This window comes from Antrostomus carolinensis, unplaced genomic scaffold (assembly GCF_000700745.2).
Source record: "Antrostomus carolinensis isolate BGI_N321 unplaced genomic scaffold, ASM70074v2 scaffold31209, whole genome shotgun sequence".
Classification (NCBI taxonomy): domain Eukaryota; kingdom Metazoa; phylum Chordata; class Aves; order Caprimulgiformes; family Caprimulgidae; genus Antrostomus; species Antrostomus carolinensis.
Window position 1 is genome coordinate 436 of NW_010336926.1, and position 297 is coordinate 732.

At 56.9% G+C, this 297-nt stretch overlaps 1 protein-coding gene across 1 annotated transcript in view; it reads left to right on the top strand.

The window, feature by feature from the left end:
• Positions 1-297, top strand: part of LOC114818894 (interleukin-8) — a gene marked incomplete at its 5' end in the record, with an annotated part of 1,925 nt that overhangs the window by 430 nt on the left and 1,198 nt on the right. The window contains one exon of the mRNA XM_029086755.1: positions 152-287. Within this exon, the coding sequence (XP_028942588.1) occupies positions 152-287 (136 nt within the window). The remainder of the gene's footprint in view (positions 1-151; positions 288-297) is intronic.

Genomic DNA, 297 nt, shown 5'->3' on the forward strand with positions numbered 1-297 from the left:
TTGCTTCAGCCTCGCTGCTCGCTACTACAAACTGCAGTAACGCCGGCTTGTCCCTGCAAACGTCCCTGTGGGTGCTGGGGATGGGATGGTGGCATGGGGATGGCAGTGGGAGTGGGGCCGAGACCTGGGTGTGGGCTGCTCTCGGGTGCAGGTCTGTCCCTGGAGAGCCTGCTGACCAACATGAGGTGCAAATGCATCAAATCAACCACCCAGATCATCAACTTGGGGCTGATCCTTGCTATCGACGTTACGCCACCAGGTATTCACTGTAGGAGGAAGGAGATCATGTAAGTGGAA